The sequence below is a fragment of the Antedon bifida genome, chromosome 2 (assembly GCF_963402885.1).
Source record: "Antedon bifida chromosome 2, ecAntBifi1.1, whole genome shotgun sequence".
NCBI lineage: Eukaryota > Metazoa > Echinodermata > Crinoidea > Comatulida > Antedonidae > Antedon > Antedon bifida.
Genome location: NC_136227.1, coordinates 2,501 through 21,110, shown reverse-complemented (window position 1 = coordinate 21,110; position 18,610 = coordinate 2,501). Strand labels below are relative to the sequence as shown.

Sequence of the window (18,610 nt, the reverse complement as noted above, 5' to 3'; positions counted from 1 at the left end):
ACCAAGTAGGCCTACGTAATTAACATTTACTGTCATGCGGGTTTCTAAATCAACAATCATGATAATTTCAATAATTATTTTGATGGCATACCCGCAGAATTGTGTAAACTACGAATTCCTGTATCGCGTAATTCCAGCTCCGATGGCCAGCATTTTACCTCTCAGTATTTTATGATAAATTAAGACGCATTTGTGGGTGTTTATTGTCAGAAATTTTCTACCGAAATTTCGAAATAAGGTCTCCATGCTCTATTATCACCACATTATATTGTACTGCACTCCGATTCTATTTCTACTTTTATTTCTTCAATTCTAACTATTGTCGATCCGGAACAATGATTCTTTTGTGATGGTAATACGGTATATAAATAATATATGGTAGTCACAATTCTTTTACGAACAGAGTTAAAACGGAACAACAACGTGAGTCGACAACAGCACCAACATGGCTTCTTCGAACATAAATTCGTTTCCGTAAGTATGTTTTTGTACTCGTACGTAGTTATGCATGGAAAACCTGATTGCCGCACATATCAGGTCCATAACAAGGTTCCGACACCTTGAGTTTCAATTGGGGTATTTCACGGTTGCTTGTTGTCAATTCAATTCATATACAATAATAATTTAACATCCCAATCCAATGAAATCGGCCCTATTTTTTTTTCTATTTGATGAAAATAACTTTGTTTTAAAAGCTTTGAATTGTCTTTAAAAAAATAACCCGACGAATGCAATGATCGGACATACATACAATGTAGCATTTTTAACTTGCAGTTAAAAAATAAAAGTTAGTTGATCCATGGAGGTATAAAAATAGATACCTCCATGGTTGATCCTCTAGATAGCGGTGGTCCTAATAAACCTATCCATGGGCTTCTTTTTTAGGACTCTTGGGTGGGCTTCTTTTTTATTGGGCTTTTGTATTCATTTCCATTTTTTCTGGGAGACAAATCATACCGCCATTAAACCAGGGAGTTGTTACCCACTCCTGGTTAAATCATGGAGGTCCATGGTTAAATCATGGACCCAATTATAGGTCCATGGGTAAATCGTGGACCTATAGGTCCATGTTAAATCATGGACTCAATTAGGTCCATGGTTAAATCATGGACCCAATTATATGTCCATGGTTAATCATGGACCCAATTATAGGTCCATGGTTAAATCATGGACATAACATATAGGTCCATGGTTTGAATCATGGACATAACATATAGCTCCATGGGTAAATCGTGGACCTATAGGTCCATGTTAAATCATGGACACATATGTCCATGTTAAATCATGGACATATAGGTCTATGGTTAAATCTCAGCTGAGGAATTCCCATGATTAATCAAATTCCTGATCATAAAAGAAAGAAAAAGTGTCATTTTAGTTTTCTTTACAAAATTGAACTATGTACATATTATATATATATATGTTTGATAAAAAAGGAAATAAAAAGATATATAAAGGATCATTTAACTTCAAATTTATGAGTGGTCCAGAGAAATATTATAATATGTCAATTCATCTATTTTACTTGGAAAAAAATTGACATTCACACATTTTGACATAACGCCCTCTATAGTTTAAACGCCATCAAAAACTTATTATGGAAAAAGATTGAGAGAGAGAGAGTCGAGCGATAGTGTTTTGGAGAATACGACGGATCGAACGGACGGAAGATAGATCGAGAATGATGATAAAATAATAATTTATCGTTAAGCTAGCTATCTATGTGTGCATTTGCCCTGGGAAATAATTCCTCGTTCGTTCTGACTGGCCAATGTCAATGATATTTATTTGAAGATGGAATCCTCTTGGTTTTCTAGGGTGGTCAAATTTCGGCAAGGTGGCAGCAAGGAAGATGCGTCTGCAGAGGCCGAAGTGAACATGGCCAGCAGCAGGCGAACTCACAGGCCTACACACATGGGAAACGGGGCTACAGATGGAGTTCTAGGCGAGTCGGAAGGTATAATTGTACAATATACTATAGGAGAAAAACTCATTTAGGCCTAGGCCGATATAAGGAGGAACAGTTTTTAACCACCCAATTGTCTCATTGACATTTTTTTTTTTACTGAGTACACGGCACGGTATAAAATAATATAGAGGTACCCACATTTTATTTTATGACCAATTTTATTATTGAGTGGAAGAAATGACAGTATTTCTATTATTAGTATTACTTGGAAAGGCCTACTGGAGAATTGAGTAGGCCTTGTGGGCCCAAGAGGGAATACATGGCCTGGTGACGTCTTGAAATGGGCCCGATTACATACAGAACAGTACCTGGGCCATTGTCCTGATCCTGATCAATCGTTTCAATTCTAATTGGTGTTATTGTTTATACTGCAAGCACGTACTATTCAGCGCGTATAAGTTATAGCGTGTACGTGCGCTAGAGCAGACCTGTGGCTTTCGGGCTGAAGCATAGTTTTTAAATGATTTTGAATAAAGTTACTAGTTTATAATTGGGCGATTCCTTGTGAGCCTATGTAGTCATAAAAGTATCGAATATAAACACTATTTTTGTATTTTAATAATATTTTACTATTGATTATTATTAATTACTAGTAAATTAAATGAGCTTTCATTTTGTTGTATTATGAAAGTATTCCAGCACTCTGAATTTATAATTTCATTTTTAAATTTTAATTAAGATCATTTCACAGTGGATGAAGCTGTTGAGAACATTGGATTCGGTTTGTTTCAACTCAAATTATCTGGACTCACAGGACTTTGCTGGGTAAGATTGTTGACAACTTTACTGACTGTAGGCATAGATATATTATAGTGAACATATCTCAATGGTGTGGTATCACAAAAAAAGCTGAAAAAAAAGTAAATAAAGATAATTAATTGACATCACTATGAATGAATGTGAATTAATTCTGTTTATTATTTTGTTAACGTAGAATGTTTAAATTCAAAAGTTCAACATTTCTTCAGCACGTTATACTATACTGTTATCTATCTTCATTCATTTCCTCAGTAATATTTCAAAGTGTGTTCACAAACCCATCAGGGGGTAGTTGGACATTTTTAGGTAGTTATTAGTTAGTTACTAAGTACACACTGGCAACAAACAATACTTTACTTTTAAATTTGTCTTGTTTTTTTCCAGATGGCAGATGCAATGGAAATGATGATATTGAGCATTTTATCACCAGAATTACGCTGCGTCTGGAATTTAAGTCGCGTTGAGGAAGCAATGATAACAACTGTGGTCTTCATTGGAATGCTCTTAAGTTCAACACTGTGGGGGAAAATCTGCGATAAATACGGACGAAAAGTGGTATGTTGTATTAACTTACTATTTTATTATTATTTATATTAAAAGAGGTATCTTTATACTAATTCTATTGTTATTTTTTGTAATACATTTTAATGCTATTATTGTCACTGATTCATAATTGCTTAACTTAGCCTATATTATTGTTATTTCTTTTGTATTCATGATTAATAGTCTTGATATAAAGTTGTATTTTCTAATTCTTGTTTCTAATTTTACATTTAACATGTTTTTGATTAAATGTTGTTTATACAGTATTTTCATTATTTTATATTGTTGCATGCATTACATTGTTGCACGTTGCTAAATAAAAATGAAGAATAACATAAGAACATAAAATAAAAGAAAGAATTAAATTGAATTATTTATTAAAATAAATGAAGATGAGATATCAAACAGATTATGAAAGCCTTCATTGTACGTACTTGAACGTCAGCTTAATAATAGCTCATCCAGACATCTGTATATTGATATGTTAATCAAATCCTCACCATTGTTAAAGCACTTGATGTGGAATCCAGTTGTTATTACACAAGCTGTTATTATTGATTATAGCACATACACACACTGTAAATAGCATACAAGTTAAATCTACCATAATGTGAAATATGGAAAGATACTATAATCATCATTCACAAGCAGATTTATAAATAAAAAAAAAGTTAATTGATGTACTGTGTAATATCACAGCATGTATGTGTAGGATATTAGATTTCATTATTAAATGCTAGTAATGCTGGTAAGAAAAAAGTATTTAAGTTTTTAAGTTAATAATTTGTTCACCAACAATCAACTCAAGAATGCACAATGATTCACCATTACCATCTATCACTTCATTTAATGTAAACCCGACTGATTAAAATTTATTGTTTTGTTATTATTTTTAATTGGACTGTCTCATACTATATTATTATAAAGCTCACCTTCACCCTTATATTGATGTAATCTTGGTGGAAATTTACCATGACCTTTGACATTAATGATTACAATTCATTATAACTATATTTAGCCTGATCTCTCAATAATTAAAAATTATGGTTATTTTGTGAATAGTTAAATTGTTTCTCACTTCATTATGCAATTGAAAAATACTGTAGCTTGTGTTACAAGTCAGAAAACAGATTATATACTTAACATAATTTATGTATTGAATTTAGTATGTAGAGTGCATTGTTACTCCATGGTCAATTAGTTTGAATTAATAACAAATATTTTTACTAAAAACAGTGGATATGTGCAGGTGGGTTAGGATAAGCACTGGTATTTTAATCTATCAGGATATGCCTTATTATAGATTGAGTGATGTTAATGAACAATGACTTTGTATTTTAAGTACATTTTATGATATTGAAACTGAAATAGTCAAGAATTCGCTGGATTTTATGTTTAATGTAAATTACATTTTGACGTTGACATATTAATATAGGCTATATAAATAATATATCACTTTAGTATCAAATGTTGATCTACATCCATGATCCATATAAATAACAAACAATAAATTAGTTTTGGCAAACAAAGGAGTAGCATTTAACATTCATGTACTCACAAAGCCCTGAATTACATTTTACAATGTTTACATTCCATTGTTTTACCATGGACCTATATGGCCTAATTGGTTTTACTAACTGAAATTTATTAAATAAATATACTTTAGCTATACTAATCTAAAACCACAATTGGAAATAAATAAAAAATAATGAATAATTATTAAGTATTAGTAGATCTCGTTTGGCAATAATCATAAAAAGCTCATTTGGTAACAACTGTTAGGTGTCTCATTGAGCATATTGCTCTAATAGACTTTAAGGTGCACACTGACTATCTTCTTCCATCATGAATAATTATCTGTGCTCATTATGATGTTGATAGTGTCTCCTGCTACATAGTGAATATCATTTCAGTACACAATGTACAGTACATTAGGATGATTAGAAATTATATTTGATAATGTAAATTTATTTATCAATCAATTGTATTAATTATTTATTAGTTTTTACTTTGAAAATTGTACTTGATAGTATAGTAATATGCAATAACTTGATGAAATTTTGTATTCTGTTTAAAATCTGTCTGCTAATTTTGGATGCGAGATTCTATTCTCATTGAAGCGTGTCGGTTTATATTAACAAAAGGTCAATTGCAAATGTATGCGTTTCTTACAATATAAACTCTTTCCAATTTTCAAATTGTGAATATTTAAAATGCACAAGTGTTGTTGCTTATAATCAAATTTAATTAGGATAGATGATTTTTATGATTTTGCATGCGATGTTTTGTATGATATGAGAGTATGAATTAAATATAATGTAAATGGATTTGTTCATGGTGTACTGTATGCAACCCATTTTGTTAACTAACATTGTCTGACATGTTTATCATTTCATCATATTATTATTATTTGATATTAACTTATACTAATTATTGTTTATTAAATTCTGTATAGTAATAATTATTGCAAGGGAATCTTTTGGTGTGTGTGCTTTATTATAGATATAAAGTTTGTAGTATGAAATTAGTATTTGTTAACCTAAATTATGCATGTACCATTTGGTTATTTTATAGGGGTTAATAGCGTGTTCCATATGGATTTTTTACTATGGTGTTCTTAGCTGTTTTTGTCCCATTTTTATTTGGTTACTCATTTTAAGAGGACTTGTTGGTTTTGGGATTGGAGGAGCACCTCAAGCGTAAGTTTTTAATCTTTTTGATAAAGTGCTCAGATTTATAAGAATATCTCAAAAATAGTAAATCCACACACATTAATCAATTTAAGATGCACACTGTCAATTCAGCAAACAGTTATCTTCAATGAGATTCGGTTAATAAGACTATAACAATAACAACCTTTTAATAACACCTTGAATGTAAAACATCAACCGTAAAGGTATAGGAACTAAATAATAACAAACATGAGTATGGTGCATGTAAAGAGCATAATACTACAATGTTGCCCTAACCCTAACCCTAACAAACATGAGTATGGTGCATGTAAAGAGCATAATACTACAATGTTGGCGCTACAATTTCTTTATTAGTCTGGGCTACTTTAAAAATGATGATTTATTATCTTTGAATTATTAAGATTATGAGTCCTAATCATAAATCATATAGTTTTGGGATAAAAACTTTGAATTAAATCAATAAATATTATCTTTTGAAATTAAGCAGAAAAATACTGTACAGTACCCCAACACATTAATCCCTGTGACTAAGTGATACAATTAAATTTAATTCTCTGCTATATAATATATACTGTTAAATCTCGAAAAGAAGCTCATGGGGGACTCTTGGGTGGACTTCTTTTCAATATGGGCTTCTTTTTGAGATAGGCTTCTTTCGAGATTACTTTTGTAAACTGGGCTTCTTTTCGAAATGCTGTAATTTGTGAATTGCTACTGTACTACAATAATATGATTTTTGAGACATTCCCTGTCAATTGTATACATGTGCCAAGGAAGCAGACAAGAAGAAGAATACAAGATGCAATCAAAGTACCATTTGGAAATTAATAATTTTGTTATAATATTTATATAACATGAACATGGGGGCTTCATTTTGGAGGGGGGTTGGGGGATGCTTTTCTTTTCGAGGGGCTTCTTTTCAAGATCACTTTTGTGAACCATGGAAGGGTGGAGGGGGTGGGGAGCTCTTCTTTTGGAGATGGGCTTCTTTTCGAAAAGAAGTCCACTCCTACTTCTGTATCCACGTGGCACAAGACTACTGTACACCTATTTACATTCCTACTGTAGTATATTTAATACAGTAGATTGAAACCTATACTAACACACACACCTTCCATGGTAAAAGTCTCTGTACTTAAATTTATATATAGATTGTGCTGTGAATTATATTGTAAGTTGTGGAAAATAGTGAATGTTGACATAATTAACACCAACCAACCATTAACAACATGTACAGTTTACTATAATAATACTATACTGTACTATCAAATAAATATTAATTTATTGCTTTTCTACATATGGAAACAAATATTGGTTCCTTTTTTTGTGTGCAATCCCTTAAGGTGAGATGGGACCAATTTAAATTGCATTAATGCATGCATATTAACATGGAGCAAAGAGAAATAATATGGTAATGTCCAAACTGTGTTTCATACTGGGTGTGGACAAGTTTTCTGTGGTTACCAGTTGTTAAGATATTTTTACAGTATTGTGTGTGTCTCTGTAGTAGTTATTAGGTAAAGTAACATGGTGATAATGAGGGAGTGAAACTCTAGCATGAGTAAATAAATGATTAGGATTTGGTACATAGAAATGATATGTAATAGAGATATTGTTCACTAAAATATCTTTAAGTTTAAATGACATATACCAGTTTCCTAATGTTTAAAAAACTACATTTTATACAGTGTTATTACGGTTTATGGCTATTGCACATGTCCAAAATACCATCTTAAGCATTTTATGATTTGTTATCTTTACTTAAATATGTTACGGAAGATTACCTTTCTTTTCAACCTTAATATTCACCACGTTTATTTTTCCACATCAATGATTATGTAGAAACAGCATTAGAAAGCAGCTATGAGCCATTTAGAGGAGTTTAAGCCTACGAACAGCAGTAGAAAGCAGCTATGAGCCATTTAGAAGAGCCTACACTGCACTGCTGGATCAGCTCATTTATTGGACTACATCATAGCCAAAGCTAATAACACTTTTTAAAGTCTCTCAAAATAGGAAGAAGAAGTCTTATGAAAAACTAATATATCTGTTGTAAACAGACTGATCCAATAATCTTATTGTAATGAGTACTTATTTTAACCTTACCAGGGTTTAATATCCAATACTTTTATTCTAATGAGTACTTATTTTAACCTTACCAGGGTTTAATCCTGTCGGCCTGGTGGACATTCTACTTTGGTTTATTAAGCACATTTTCCCCTGTGTATGGATGGCTTCTAACTATGCGAGGCCTAGCAGGTTTTGGCATAGGGGGCGCCCCACAAGCGTAAGTTGTCATAATGTTGTCCTAAAAATAAAATATGGGTCAGTAGTTAATTGTAGACCAGGTAAAACGCAATAATTGTTGGGGTTTTGGTTTGATTATTATTTAAAATATATTTAAACTTTTATTTTTTTACATTTTAATTTTTTGCTCTAATCAGCATTTTTATAGATAGTGGGAAACCTACTTTTCATTTTCATTATTTTATGTTGACTATGTTGCAATGTCATACATGTATGACCATCTGGATTTAAAAAAATTGGATTTTCTTCTCATGGTTCATCCTGCATACTTGTATATATGTTTGATTTTATCCCAAATTATGATAATGTTATTGATGAAACTCTTACTTTCATTTAAATTTTGTGCAGTAATCATGGTTATATGACTAATAACCCTAAATTCAGCAGTATTTGAACACATTCAGGGCGTACTTATTTGTAGAATACTACACCCAATTTGGTGCAGTAATCACACTGGTTATATGACTAATAACCCTAAATTCAGCAGTATTTGAACACATTCAGGGCGTACTTATTTGTAGAATACTACACCCAATTTGGTGCAGTAATCACACTGGTTATATGACTAATAACCCTAAATTCAGCAGTATTTGAACACATTCAGAGCGCACTTATTTGTAGAATACTACACCCAATTTGGTGCAGTAATCACACTGGTTATATGACTAATAACTCTAAATTCAGCAGTATTTGAACACATTCAGAGCGCACTTATTGTAGAATACTACACCCAATTTCTACATACACATTTTGACGTTTTTAACTACTTTATTAACTTGTCATCACCCAGTGACATGTTCATAAATTTAGTTTTCTTTGTTGTTTGTTTAATACTGGTAGTACAGTAGTTTGTGGTATTTGGTGTTATATGGTTTGGTACTATATTGAAGTAAACTCGCGTAAATCTTTCTCTGTATCACATAACCCCAATATCTAGCAAACTTTGGGTTTTTATTACAGTGTTTAAATATGTAATTGTAAGTAATTTAGATGGATACAAGACTCCATTCAATTATCTACTGAATGTCGGCCAATTATGTAGCCGGGCTCCTGGGCCAAACAAAGACCAATGTTTGGCCACCTGAACAGAAAGTAGTATAGATATAACTTTATTAATGTTTTTTTCTTCATTTTTAGTGTAACGCTTTATGCTGAATTTCTGCCAGCTGAATTCAGGGGCAGATGTCTAGTTTTCATTGAGGTATTACATACTTTAACTTCTCCCAAAATTGACAGATAAATGTAGTTAGTACAGCTATGATATTTAGACAGCATTTGGAATAGTTCTTGACTGTTTGATGTTGTTTGCTGTCTGATGTAGACAACTACCAATTTGCATTCTTGGGTATAACATTTGTGTTACAGACTTCACACATGGTTATTGGATTATTATACAATAAAAGCCTTAAGACACAAAATTGATCGTAAATATACTAAGCAGATTAAAAAGCAGAAATAGGAATATATAATAATTTGTATTTAAATGAAATATCGTTTTTTTTTCCAGACGTTTTGGGCAGTTGGAGCTTGTTTGGAGGTAGTGATTGCTTTGATTGTAATGCCAACTTTGGGATGGCGGTATCTATTGGCATTCTCGGCAGCTCCTGTTCTTTTATTTATTATTTGTTGTGCTGTAAGTTCTTCATTATTTTTATACATTGTCATTGCCTACTGTAGATTGATCTACAATTTTTAACCATGAACTAGAATTGATTAATCTTGTTTATTTCATAGTGGCTTCCAGAAAGTGCCAGGTATTATGTAGCTTGTGGTCAGCCTAAAAAAGCTGAGGCTGTCATAAATAAAATAGCAATTGACAACAACAAGCCAATGCCTCTTGGAACACTGAAGATAGATGGAGTGTCGGTAAATAATTTGCTTGATAATGATGAGTTATGAGTGTTGATTTGGATGTTGATAACAACAAGCCAATGCCTCTTGTAACACTGAAGATAGATGGAGTGTCAGTAAATAATTTGCTTGATAATGATGAGTTATGAGTGTTGATTTGGATGTTGATAACAACAAGCCAATGCCTCTTGTAACACTGAAGATAGATGGAGTGTCGGTAAATAATTTGCTTGATAATGTTGAGTTATGAGTGTTGATTTGGATGTTGATAACAAAAAGCCAATGCCTTTTGGAACACTGAAGATGGATGGAGTGTCAGTAAATAATTTGCTTGATAAGGTTGAGTTATGAGTGTTGATTTGGATGTTGATAACAAAAAGCCAATGCCTTTTGGAACACTGAAGATGGATGGAGTGTCAGTAAATAATTTGCTTGATAATGTTGAGTTATGATTTAGATGTTGATAATAAGAATGGTTGAAATCTTATGCAATACTGTATTTTGTTATTTAATGTTAAATTAGAATAAGGTAGTTTTCTAAGACCATGTAATCTTTAAGATGGGTGTTTGAGTTTAACCAAGTATTTTTGGCAGATTTAGTTTGTGACCGAGTTCGGGTAAGACATTAAGTGCTAGTGTAGTAAATCAAAGTGAGGATAATGTACATCACTCTTTGCTGAATTTGACACAAAGGAACCCTCAAAAGAGATAGAAGCTAAGACTGTTATTGTGAAAAGCGTAATTTAAATTGAATCGATTATTAAATATTTTAAAACATTTTAATTGGTTTGTTTTGTTTTAGGAAAAAAGGGGCAGATATATGGATTTAGTTAAAAACAAAGAAGTTGCTATTACAACCGGTCTTCTCCTTTTCATATGGTAAGTCTCCTTAATATAAAAATAAGAAGGAAAGAAAGAAGAAAGTTACTTCAGTATTTATGGTTAGTTAGGACCAACTGTACTGAAATAATTGCCAGTGTGGTAACAAATAAGCAACAATTTATTTATTGCTTGAATGTTATCCTACGTACCGGTATCGTCATAAGGTGGTTTCAAATCAAAACAGTACTGGGTATGATCAACTAGCGTTCTTGTCACCAACTAGCCATCCATTCATAGAAGTATTGATGTAGCAGCCTATCTCCCGAGACATGACTTACCACAACTTTTAGTTGATAGAAGATTGAAATAAAAACTTGTTTTTATGATTAGTTGTACGTGGATGTTTTATGAAATAATATAGTATTAGTGTTTACATACTAATAAATTAACAGTACTGTAATAACTAAATATTGGATATTTAACCAGTTAACCTGAAATTCATGCTGTCTATAGTATTGTGTTTGCATATTCACAGGTTTGCCAATGCATTCAGTTACTATGGAATTGTACTTTTAACAACCGAACTATTTGCATCTGGTGAGGAATGTGCTGGTAAGTAATAGCGTTTTTCTTTTTTTTTTCTCTTTTGCATTACTGTGCTGTACCTTTATATTGTACCTTAGAATGGATGGAATAAACTCAGTTTTAATTTCATTCCACTTGTCAAGTAAAAATAATTGCACTTGCTTTTTAGTCAATTAAAATAATCCCACATACTCTGTCCATAAACAATGATACTTGTCATAATTTTATATGATTATGATCGTGGTGTGGTTGTAATATATTACTTTTCTGTTGCTTATGCTTAAAATGACATTTGGTATGTCATTTCCTTTTATTACAATAAGTTAAAAATAATAATTGATATTTAGTAAATTTTGCACATGCTTGCTATACACGCCATGATATAATTTATTATCTAGATGATATTTTATAATTTTTAGCTAGTGTATCTGATGTTGATTTAAGATGTGAAGCAGAATGTACAACTCTTGATACAGATGATTATGTTGATCTTCTATGGACAACGTTAGCAGAATTTCCTGGTATGTCCTTATATCTAGGGAGACACAGGGGGACAACTAGCGGGGGCCAAAAGGGCTGGATGGGGTTTCAGCTACTGAATAACTAGGTGGTAATTTTAGACATCCTTGTACATTTGACCTATTATACTAGCTCCTTGTTTGAAAAGGGCACATCAGAAAAAAGGGGGCATCAGAAAAAAGGGCACATCAGAAAAAAGGGCACATCAGAAAAAAAGGGCACATCAGAAAAAGGGGTTTGAACCCTACGTACCCCCTGGCTACAGACTTTTTGATAATTTAATGTCAAATACAATTTTCAATAAATTTGTTTTCAGGAATTCTACTTACTATATTATTGATTGATCTAATTGGAAGAAAGAAAACAATGAGTTTATTATTTTTCTGTTTTGCAATATTCACCTTACTTGTACTTATATGTACTACAAGGTTAGTTTTACTTTATTTGCCCCCATAATATCTATAACATGAATATCATACAAGTTATTAAGCATTTCCAAAACAATTTTCCGATGTATTTTATTGAACAGTAATGTTAATTTGTATTTTGATAAAAAGAAGAAATGTAATAATAATATATCTCATTTTCTTTTTAATGCAGAACAATTTTGACTATATTCTTATTTTGTGCAAGAGCATTTATTGTGGGTTCTTTTCAAGCCACTTATGTCTACACACCAGAGGTAATGTTTTGATTCATACAGTACATTAATCCACAACGATGCACCCCTGACAAGACAATTTATCCCACCTTTGGCAGAACGATTCGGCCCACTTTAGACCAAACAAATAATTAATATACATATTTTGTGGAGTTTTTAAAGGTGTTTGAACATTTAATAACATATTTTATTGATATTTCCAATAATAATGTGATATGTAAAATGAATTACTAAAAGTCATAATTTTATATTATTTATATACATACTATTATTTAGAAAACTTACGTTATTTATGCCGATTAAACAGAGGGCGTAATTTGTTTGCATCATTATTCCTAGTAGTACTACCTCCACAGTCTCTTGAAAATAAAAAAAACAAACATTAAACCGTTATCGAAGAATTTATATTATTATTATTATTAAAATGCAGTGGCCTATATCATTGCAATGTCGACAATATTAAATGGGTCAAATCGTCCGTGGGCACTATGCAACAAAAGGTCAAAGCTGTGCAATTCATTTTAGTAGATAAGTTTATATACCACAATCATGATGATGTTTGGCATTGTTGTTACTTGTAGGTGTATCCGACATCTGTACGTGCAATTGGTTTAGGGGCGTGTAGTGGAATTTCAAGGCTGGGAGCAATTATATCCCCCTTTGTATCGCAGGTGAGTCCCCTACAATATTTATTTTTTAATGTACTCTATGTTTCAACTTATTAATGGTGAATATACAAAGCAAACTAAGTTATTATACAGTCATCTGCTGCTGACTAGATTCTAAATACAGTTGGATGGAGAATGAGATGTAAATCTCACTCCTGCAGTTTTTTTGCGCTTGAATTCACTGCAGGACATACCCATAACTCTTATGTTAATTCAAAATAAACTGATATATTTTATGATGTTTGATATATATTTTTATTTGTTTGTACAATGTCATGTCTTGTGTTTTATAGTTTGTTTCTTTTGTTTACAGGTCCTTTTGGGTTATTCTGCTCATATAACTTTAAGTATTTATGCTGGTACAACTATCTTAGCTGGTTTTGCATGCTTACTTCTACCAATTGAAACTAAAGGAAGAGAGATGGTGGTATGTATAAATCATTATTGAGAATAATAGTAATAATGTTGACTAATAGATTCAAGCTGTAATGCATTTTATACATGATGCTTACAAAACACTACTTAATGGAACTAATGCATTTATTTTTCGTTGTGCAATCCTTAAAATAACAATGTATAAAATAAATAAAGCACTGTACGCTTTACTTACAGAATGCTGTAGCTAGTAAAACGGGCCAAGGAGTGGAGTTAGAAGATCCTACTTCTCCAAAGCATACTACATAGTATACACATCGCCTATATATTAATTTAAATAAAGGCATAGAACAACAGTAATAAATATCAAGTTTTTGGTTCATCTGTTGGAAAGTATGATGTTCTATGTTTGATTTTAAATGAAAAGATGTATATTTCTATAAAATATTAATATATATTATGTATTGATTGTATATACAGTAGTTATATATATATATATTACCGTATTTATTTGAATAAATGACCATCTTAAAATAAGTCACACAAATCCCGCTCCCCTTCCACAAATAGAACATTGTTTGGAAAAACACCCCCTCGAATAAATGCCCGTCGTGGCGTTGATTTCTTTCCTCGAATAAATGCCCGTCGTGGCGTTTATTTTTTTCCTCGAGTAAATGCCCTGCCACATGCATATACACACAATATTGTATTGAAACACAGTTTTATTTAAAGTATAATGTATTGAGTTCCATGATGTACAATTTAACAAACAATTTGATAGGCTTACATATAATTGTTACTGTATTTTATCACTTCTTGATATTGTATTTTCTCATATCTAAGGGCATTGATTATCACATTACCATAGCAAAGGAGTTATAAACTTAGTTAAATATTACTGTATTTAAATGTTAATAAGCAATGACTACAAAATAAATAATAAGTTTGAATCGCATCTTTATTGAACGACGGTTATAAACATGATGTTTTGGGAAAGCGTGTAATATTACACAGTCTGACTACACTAAATACAGAGTGTAATATTACACAGTCTGACTACACTAAATACAGAGTGTAATATTACACAGTCTGACTACACTAAATACAGAGTGTTATGTAGCGCTTCTTTTAGTTTGAGTTGATAAGGTGTATTTGCAGAATCTCATTAGATTGTTGAATGTGAGAGGCTCTATCACGGACTAGATGTTCACGCAATATTTATTTACTGCTATTGTTGCCTTGAGGAAGACAAATTATTACATTTTGAAAATAAAAGTTTGAATCTTAAAAGTTTCGCCAATATCGCCCGATTAGGTGAGGGCAATAGGTATATTTTGCCGTGATCCGTGCTCACGGGACTTTTCACAATAAATATCCCATTAATCATTATCATCTATATTTGTGTTTACTTCTCCGTCTTAAGGCTGGTTTCCTGTCGACGTAAGAGTCAGTTTTTGAAACCAACATTTGACAGGAAACCGCTTACGACAATATTTTGGTGAAATCGACGTAAACGCAAGAAAAATAGACGTAACGCAACGATCGACAGGAAACCGGGGTATCGAATCTCCGTCTGATACGTCGATTTATCGCGAATTTACAGGAAACCGGGATTTTATTGCTTGCGATCACTTGCGTTGCGTTATTAACGATTCTTACGTAAAGTTGACTTGGAGTCAACTTTACGTAAGCGGAAGAGTCGTAAGCGGAAGATATACGATGGAAAAGGATAGGCCTATTTTTAATAGATACGAAAATACGAATTTCTTTAATAAAAGCAGTTTTTTTACAACACCTCTTTACCAAAGGATAAAAATTAGCCCTATATTAAAAACGTACAATTATATTCAAGTTCTTTCTATTCACACTTTTCTTTATTTTATTGACATATTCTCATTCCGGTAATTAAGTTCATTAACTAATTCTTTTATTAGGAGAAATGATTCGATGTTTTAAAAAAATTTAAACCGGCACTATTTGCTCCATCTGAGTTTTTCTAATCAATATTTTTGTTGTTTGTGTTGTTATATGATGCAGTAGATGTAATATTAAATACAGTTCCTAGTTCCTTATTCAAATTCAATTAAAGGGACAGTCACAAATATTTTTAAAAACAGATTTTAATACGTAATAACTGTCTAATTGAAGAAATAACTGTTGAAAACAGCAGAAGTTGTTGCATTTAAAGAATTGTTTGGAAATATTGAAGAGTAACTTGATTGATACTGATATTATTTTACGTGGAAAAGGAGAAAGAAATAATTGGTCGGGGAGCGGATTGCAGTGCAGAACGACATCAAGAAACATTTTAACTATATATTTGATTTATTTATATGTCAGAAAATAGTTGCAGTTTGGGAAGAATTATAATTGATAATACAAGCAGAACGGGAGCAGAGGCGTGGGAGTTGTTTAGTTGCAGAATCGTTGTAACTTTTATCTTTCTAATTTGTTATTGTGTCAGCATAGGAGAGAAGGCAAGAAGGAACGATAATATTGTGGACATTTATTATTGTTTAATTATTCATCTTGTGATATTATTGCATTTGAAAGGGGGGTTTCGGGGATTTATTTGACAATAAGAAGATTGTTGATATTTTGTCTGGAAGGATTGGAAAATTTGGGGAATTGTATAAAGTGTGTGGGGAATAGGGATACTGTATCATTGTTTGAGAATTGGTTGGGTTTTTTTTGTGGTTTTTTTTTGTGGGTTTGGATTATAAAAGAAAGAATTGTTTGTCAAAGATTGTTATTAAATTTACTTTTTACATTTATATGTGTACAGTTGTGGCTATTTACCGTTGTTTACCGGGGGTTACCAGAAGTTACATGTCCGAAAGAGCCGTAGTTGCGGCTGTGTGACACCCGGCATGTTCCGATTATGTTCCTCATATGTTGCGGGTATGTTCCGGGTATGTTCCTCATATGTTCCAGGTATGTTCCTGGTACGTTCCAAGTATGTTCCGGGTATGTTCCGGGTATGTTCCAAGTATGTTCCGAATATGTTCCGGGTATGTTCCCAGTATGTTCCGAATATGTTCCGGATATGTTCCAGGTATGTTACGGGTATGTTCCCAGCAGGTTCCGAGTATGTTCCACATATGTTCCAGGTATGTTCCAAGTATGTTCCGAGTATGATCCCAGTATGTTCCAAGTATGTTTTGGGTATGTTGTGGGTGTGTTCCGAGTATGTTCCGTGTATGTTCCGAGTATGTTCCGAGTATGTTCCACATATGTTCCGGGTATGTTCCAGGTATCTTCCGAGTATGTTTCATATATGTTCCAGGTATGTTCCAGGTATGTTCCGAGTATGTTACACATATGTTGCAGGTATGTTTCGGGTATGTTCTGGGTATGTTCCATGTATGTTCCAGGTATGTTCCTGGTATGTTCCAGGTACGTTCCAAGTATGTTCCGAGTATGTTCCCAGTTTGTTCCGAATATGTTCCGGATATGTTCTAGGTATGTTCTGGGTATGTTCCCAGCAGGTTTTGAGTATGTTCCACATATATTCCGGGTATGTTCCAGGTATGTTATGGGTATGTTCCGGGTTTGTTCCGAGTACGTTCTGTGTATGTTCTGGGTATGTTCCTTGTTTGATCCAAGTATGTTTTGAAATTGTTCCGGGTATGTTACACATATGTTGCAGGTATGTTTCGGGTATGTTCTGGGTATGTTCCATGTATGTTCCAGGTATGTTCCTGGTATGTTCCGAGTACGTTCTGTGTATGTTCTGGGTATGTTCCTTGTTTGATCCAAGTATGTTTTGAAATTGTTCCGGGTATGTTACGAGTATGTTCCGAGTATGTTCCGAGTATGTTCCGAGTATGTTCCGGGTATGTTTCGAGTATGATCCCAGTATGTTCCAAGTAAGTTTCCGGTATGTTCCGGGTGTATTCCGAGTATGTTCCGGGTATATTCCCAGTATGTTCCCGGCATGTTTCCGGCATGTTCCGTGTATGTTCCACATATGTTGCGGGTATGTTCCGTGTATGTTCCAGGTATGTTCTGGGTATGTTCCAAGTATGTTCTGAGTATGTTCCGAGTATGTTCCGGGTATGTTCCGAGTATGTTCCGAGTATGTTTTGAGTATGTTCCGAGTATGTTCCTGGTTTGTTTCAGGTATGTTCAGAGTATGTTCCACATACGTTCCGGATATGTTCCAGGTATGTTCCGGGTATGTTCCCAGCAGATTCCGAGTTTGTTCCACATATATACCGGGTATGTTCCGTTCTGTGTATGTTCAGAGTATGTTCCTGGTATGATCCAAGTATGTTCCGGGTATGTTTCGAGTATGATCCCAGTATGTTCCAAGTATGTTTCCGGTATGTTCCGGGTGTATTCCGAGTATGTTCCGGGTATATTCCCAGTATGTTTCCGGCATGTTCCGTGTATGTTGTGGGTATGTTCCGTGTATGTTCCAGGTATGTTCCGGGTATGCTCCAAGTATGTTCTGAGTATGTTCCGAGTATGTTTCGAGTATGTTCCGGGTATGTTCCGAGTATGTTCCGGGTATGTTCCGAGTATGTTCCGAGTATGTTCCGAGTATGTTCCGAGTATGTTCCTGGTTTGTTTCGGGTATGTTCAGAGTATGTTCCACATATGTTCCGGATATGTTCCAGGTATGTTCCGGGTATGTTCCCAGCAGATTCCGAGTTTGTTCCACATATATTCCGGGTATATTCCGTTCTGTGTATGTTCAGGGTATGTTCCTGGTATGTTCCGAGTATGTTCCGGGTATGTTTCGAGTATGATCCCAGTATGTTCCAAGTATGTTTCCGGTATGTTCCAGGTGTATTCCGAGTATGTTCTCGGTATATTCCCAGTATATTCCCAGTATGTTCCCGGCATGTTTCCG

The 18,610-nt window shown here is 33.2% G+C and overlaps 1 protein-coding gene across 2 annotated transcripts; it reads left to right on the top strand.

Annotated features, from left to right (window-relative positions):
* The first annotated feature begins 404 nt into the window (after positions 1-404).
* On the top strand, positions 405-15,134 carry LOC144835032 (synaptic vesicle 2-related protein-like). 2 transcript variants are annotated; one of them, XM_078690043.1, is made up of 16 exons: positions 405-474; positions 1,818-1,957; positions 2,649-2,734; positions 3,113-3,283; positions 8,127-8,251; positions 9,409-9,472; positions 9,779-9,904; positions 10,006-10,137; positions 10,925-11,001; positions 11,480-11,556; positions 11,949-12,050; positions 12,365-12,476; positions 12,649-12,730; positions 13,291-13,380; positions 13,691-13,804; positions 13,990-15,134. In XM_078690043.1, the coding sequence occupies exons 1-16, from the start codon at positions 446-448 to the stop codon at positions 14,059-14,061; spliced, it is 1,599 nt and encodes a 532-aa protein (XP_078546169.1). In that variant the 5' UTR covers positions 405-445; the 3' UTR covers positions 14,062-15,134. The 2 variants fall into 2 exon arrangements, with proteins under 2 accessions (XP_078546169.1, XP_078546168.1); XM_078690042.1 differs by lacking the exon at positions 8,127-8,251 and adding an exon at positions 5,846-5,970.
* Positions 15,135-18,610: the final 3,476 nt, after the last annotated feature.

Bases quoted from the DNA above. Each gene is read 5' to 3' on its own strand.
- LOC144835032 (XM_078690043.1), top strand. From the start codon at position 446: ATGGCTTCTTCGAACATAAATTCGTTTCC. The intron at 3,284-8,126 runs GTATGTTGTATT...TAACCTTACCAG, and splicing joins ATAAATACGGACGAAAAGTG to GGTTTAATCCTGTCGGCCTG. The intron at 9,473-9,778 runs GTATTACATACT...TTTTTTTTCCAG, and splicing joins GATGTCTAGTTTTCATTGAG to ACGTTTTGGGCAGTTGGAGC.